This window comes from Octopus bimaculoides, chromosome 9, assembly GCF_001194135.2.
Source record: "Octopus bimaculoides isolate UCB-OBI-ISO-001 chromosome 9, ASM119413v2, whole genome shotgun sequence".
Lineage (NCBI taxonomy): Eukaryota > Metazoa > Mollusca > Cephalopoda > Octopoda > Octopodidae > Octopus > Octopus bimaculoides.
Window position 1 is genome coordinate 11,021,916 of NC_068989.1, and position 5,613 is coordinate 11,027,528.

The 5,613-nt window shown below is 36.5% G+C and overlaps 1 protein-coding gene and 1 long non-coding RNA gene across 2 annotated transcripts in view; both read right to left on the minus strand.

Moving 5' to 3' along the window:
* Nucleotides 1–463, minus strand: part of LOC106879996 (uncharacterized) — a 34,346-nt gene extending 33,883 nt beyond the window's left edge. Inside the window, exon 1 of the mRNA XM_014929779.1 lies at nucleotides 365–463. Coding sequence (XP_014785265.1) covers nucleotides 365–463 — 99 coding nt within the window. The remainder of the gene's footprint in view (nucleotides 1–364) is intronic.
* A 952-nt stretch (nucleotides 464–1,415) lies between these two features.
* The window catches only part of LOC128248695 (uncharacterized), a 56,748-nt gene continuing 52,550 nt past the window's right edge, over nucleotides 1,416–5,613 (minus strand). Inside the window, exon 4 of the long non-coding RNA XR_008264855.1 lies at nucleotides 1,416–2,058. This is a non-coding gene — a long non-coding RNA (uncharacterized LOC128248695). The remainder of the gene's footprint in view (nucleotides 2,059–5,613) is intronic.

The following is a 5,613-nucleotide window of genomic DNA, read 5'->3' on the forward strand; positions in this document are numbered from 1 at the left end:
TTTGAGTTAGAAAAAGGAATAAAATGAGAATTAAGGCAAGCTTGTAACAATGCAGAAAGTCTTTTAAAAATATCTTTATATTTTGGGTATAAAGGCCTTGTGCTAGTGTCATGTTAAAAGCGCCCAGCTCACTGTGTAAAGTGGTTGGCATTAGGAAGGGCATCCTGTCTCAGAAACCAAGCCAAATCAAATTGGAACTTGATGCAGCCTTCCTGCATGCCAGCCCTGGTCAAACTGTCCAACCCATGCCAGCAAGGACAACAGACGTTAAATGATGATGATAGGTCCATCTTCAGAAGAATACAGTCAAAGAAATGTGTATTTACATGAATCCTCCCATTTTGGATAGTCTGGTGCTTGGTACCAAGGAAGGTAATATTTTCACATAGTTGGACATGTTTTCCATGGAAGACTGGAGATGAACACCATCACTTGTATAACAATGATGTTCATTTACAACCATCACATAATGTGAAGACAAAGGTACACACACATGGTTTCTTCCATTTCTTATTTCTTTACTGCCCACAAGGGGCTACACACAGAGGGGACAAACAAAGACAAACAAACGGATTAAGTCGATTATATCGACCTCAGTGCGTAACTGGTAGTTATTTAATCGACCCCGAAAGGATGAAAGGCAAAGTCGACCTCGGTGGAATTTGAACTCAGAACGTAAAGACAGACGAAATACCGCTAAGCATTTCGCCCAGCGTGCTAACGTTTCTGCCAGCTCGCCGCCTTTAGTTTCTTAACAGAAACCATTTCTTTAACAGAAACCATTTCTTTAACAGAAATGGTTTCTTCCATTTCTGTTAACCAAATCCACTCACAAGGCTTTAGGTAGCCCAGAACTATAGCAGTTTGGGAAGCAAACTTCATACCATACAACCACGCCTACACACACGAGAGGAGAGAATACCTACTAGCTAAACACAAACGCACCCAATACACGCTGTTGTATGTGACATAGATAACTATTTAATTAAACCCATATCATAAGATTCCGCTTAGGCGTATGAGTGGAGACCAACCTTTCTAATGCACAGACGAGGGTTGCTAGTGTCCATTTGCATACCTGCGTAAAACAACTGTACATAACTCAATTATACACGTACGTACGTAGGTATGCATGCACAAACACTGAAATGAAAATGTCCCATAACCGTTAATGAAACGTTGAATCACCACTGAAAGTTTCGACTTTATTTAGTGTACTTGATAAAGATTATTGCTCTGGTTGGAAATGGCAGGTTCGAAACTGACCGGTAATAAAGTCACAATTAATCTATGGTGGCCGATAATAAAGTCACAATTAATTTATGGGACCCGGACAAAACACCCCTATGACACACACATACACACCCAGGACAAAACCCCTGATATTCTTTTTCCTATGACTGTTTTTATCTCGATTCGGTTTGAAGAAAACATGCGGCGGATAGACTCAACCAGGAATTAAAACTGTATCCCAAAAGCTAACTTTAACTGGATTACTTAAAACGTGTGATGGTTGTGTGAAGGTGGTGGTCGTTGTAGTGTGTGTGTGTCTAATAGTCATATTCTTAATCCAACTGGAAGTTATCAACATCTCAAGAATTGTGAGAGCAATGTATTTTGAAACATCGTTGCTTTGTCCTTTTCCAGTTCTGGGCGAGTATACCCATATTCGAAGGCGTTCCAGTTGTGTCCATTTTTAATTTTAAATATAATGTAACATTTTTGGCCTCAAAACTGTTAAAACACACAATTTCGTAAACTTCATGGAAAACATAATTTTCAGACCTACCTTCACCGAAATCGAAATTTAAATGATGTGAGACGAATAAATATGTTTTCTTTGGTGATAGCAATCTTTCTATATCTTAAGCATGTTCACTGAAACATTCCTTCAGTAGTTTATTGGTTTTAATTTAAATTATAAACGAAACTAAGTAACACAATCTCTGTGAGATAGCATGGATGCGGCCATAATTAAACGGTGTCAGCTGAAAACAGTTCTCTTCTTCAAACATATTCCAGGCTTTATATCAGCGAGCTTCAGCGTAATCGTTCGACCTGCAAAAAATAGCAACCAACTCTCCCTCAGGTCACATTTTACCGTTTAAAAAGTAGGAAAGAGTGTTAAATAGTGTAGTTCTATATGCAGTATTTGGTACTACTAAAGCAGCGCGGACCCGAACGCGCAGCCGTGCAGTCGCGCGTCCGCGCTAGCTAGTCTTGAGTGGTCGATCCTAACCCTAACCCTATCCCTAACCCTAACCCTGTCCCTAACCCTAACCCTATCCCTAACCCTAACCCGCGTGTGCAAATGAATACGTGTTTAGGGTTAGGGTTAGGGTTAGGATCGACCACTCACGACTAGCTAGCGCGACTGCGCGTTCGGGTCCGCGCTGCTTTAGTAGTACCCAGTATTTCGGGGAAACGAGACAATAATCTGGGTTTAACAACTAAAACAAACGATTAGCTATTTTTTTGCATGTCATAAAATATTATTTAATTCTTCGTGCCATCTTAAGTCATTAAAAGACGCTTGAGCGTCAATCTCTCTGTTAGTTCATTTTAAAAATGTGTGTATTTATTATAAGACGTCAACATGCCTGTATACATACATGCACACATGCATACAGGTGAGTGGACAAACGAAAGGAAATGGCACTCAACGTATTTGGTAGGGAGTACATATATTTTTAATGAGTGTAGGACAAAAGCCCCATAGTTAAAGTGTGCGAGTAGACAAAAGCCCCACGGTTATATTTTTCGATTTTCCATGGAGAAATATTTCTTTGCTTGGAAATAGATAAAATGCTGGAAACAGGAAGAGCGTCTGGCTATAGAAAATCTGTCTCAATAAGCTCCGTCCGACCCATGCAAGCATGGAAAAGGAGACATAAAAATAAGGATGACGATGACTGATGAAGAGGTGCGTGAAAAAGAACATGATTTACAAAAGAAAAAATACGAGGAGGGAAATGAAAGACGAACAATTCTTAACATCGAAACAAATAAATCAATCATTTGTCGGGCATTCTACTAATTCTATAATCCAGCGTTCAAGACTGGATATTTTATTTATTTCTAACAAGAGGCAAACGTGTAGAAAGTTTCTAATTTGAGAAAATTTCTTGTGGTGTCTTCATTAAATGAAAAATAATTTTCTTTAAATGAAAAAATAATTCTATTTCAAAGGGTTTTTTTTTTCAAACCTTGCATATTATAAAATTTGCTTTGACTGCAATTAATCAAAATGTATTTTATAATAAATTTTGTTCTACTTTTAGTTTTAATTACTCTTCAATCTTTGTCTTTCGTTAAAAAATTGCTTCAAAATAATCTTGAAGATAAACCTTGGTTATTTCCCCTTAGTCATTTGCAATTCATAAAACTACGAGAGTTGCTTCCCTTGACATAGCAAATTTCAATTAATTTTAGTTTATCCATTTATTTTTCGTGTATAAATTATATTTGTTGAATTATCTAAAAGTTAAAATTTCCGATCGTCTCTCTAGACAATATTATGAATAAGTTTTTTCTGTATTATATAGAATCGATGAAAATTATAAGACAAAAGTATAGCTAAACTTGATAAAAATATTGTAAGAATTCTTCCAAATGTTGGTTTATTTGATTGGAGATGAGGTGTGAGATATTGAGGTGAAATTATTTCCTGTGGATTAGTATCCTATCGAAAGACAAGGAGAAATAAAAACGAGGGTTCATAGTTTTCGTCAGTAGATATTTTGTAAAAGAATATCTAAGTTAATGTGTCACTAGGAGAGTTTGGTTCTGAGGTTTCAAGTCGTGACCTTTTTGTCATCTCACCAGCACACGAACTTCGTGTCTTTTCTGAATTTTATTATATGGGGAAAATATTTTTATTTCATTCAATACAGCTCCTGACACCAGCTACAGAAACCAAAGTTAGGAAATAGTTTATGGAGAAAAGCAATTTGTAAGGTTCCCAGAAAAAAATATCACTGGGAAAAAAGTCATAATTTTAACCAGGAAAGAAGTCCTATTTAATGTAAATACTATAAACGATTAAAGTGATAAAGCAAACAGATTTTTAATTAGCTTTTAATTGACAGTACGTAACTTCTACGAAATTTACATACAATGGCATTACACATATGTGAAAAACACCTTTTGGTCAATTTTTTAAGCAAAGTAGACAATGGAACAAAAAAATTAAGTTAGGACTTTATTGACAATACATCAGTTCATGACACGTACAGATCGAAAACATCTTTCAATACTATCGAGGCATTACCTGTATATTTAGTATTTTTAGTGCTGATTGCTAAAACGAATATCCCAACCGATGCCACAAAGAAACTTTGCCATATTCTTGTGGTTTTTTCGTTGAGCAACTCACAAGTTATGAAGATGTTCTTGTTGCGACACATAGCATTGAATAATTCTTCCTTGATTTTTTTCTGCGACTTTTTTTTTTCCTGAATAAGTTTATAAAAGCACCAAAGAACGGTTGCTGTATTTATGCGTGTTTAAAAGTCACATTATTTTATACTTGATTTTTAAGTGTTAAAAAAAAAATAATAGATTGCGACTTACACGTGGAACAAAGTTAAATATAGGAAGGAAAATAAAAATTGTCCAGATTTAGCCCTAAATCAAGGATGAGGCTTTTATACGAATAACTAAGGTGTTTTTTACTGTTGGAAGAGATGACCTGTAACACACACATTGTTGACGAAAAGGACGGGCGACAATGACAACGATGAATGGGATAATTATTAGGAAGATTTTAGTGTGTAGATAGATATTATACGGTTTACTACTTGCTAGATCCTATTTTTTTACCACAAGAACGTGTGCGTGTGTGAATTCACCTTCATTTTTATGTATGCTTTCAATGCTGACAAGGATTAGGAGGATCATCATGATGCAAGTCAGCCCCTATTTGAAGTTACTATCATCATAGACTGGTTTCAGAGGAGGTAAAGACTACGTACACCCACCGTTTTTGGCGCAATAAGGACCCTAACCCTGAAACCTAACCCTAAACACCGGGTGTGCGTATTCTTTACTTTCGCCGGGTTTCAATACTGGGTGCTCTTCCTATTACAAACTACTTGATAAATATGGAGGTAAGTCTTTCTAACGGGACTTTTTGCAGCAGCATAAAACACAACTGTTTTCATGCTTTTGAATATTTCAGAGATTTTTTGGAGAATATTGAAAAGTCACACAAATAGCAGCAGTCAATATTTTGCAAATCAAAGAATAAAGAGAAAGGATTTCTCTGATTTTGAGATTATAATTCTTCATCTTTAAACGTATAGTTTCCTTATCATACGAACACTATGGAGTATTCAATCTTTACTCTTTTACTTGTTTCAGTCATTTGACTGCGGTCATGCTGGAGCACCGCCTTTAATCGAGAAAATCGACCCCAGGACTTATTCTTTGTAAGCCTAGTACTTATTCTATCGGGCTCTTTTTGCCGACCCTCTAAGTTACGGGAACGTAAACACACTAGCATCGGTTGTCAAGCGATGTTGGGGGGACAAACACAGACACACATACACACACACACACACACATATATATATACGACGGGCTTCTTTCAGTTTCCGTCTACCAAATCTACTC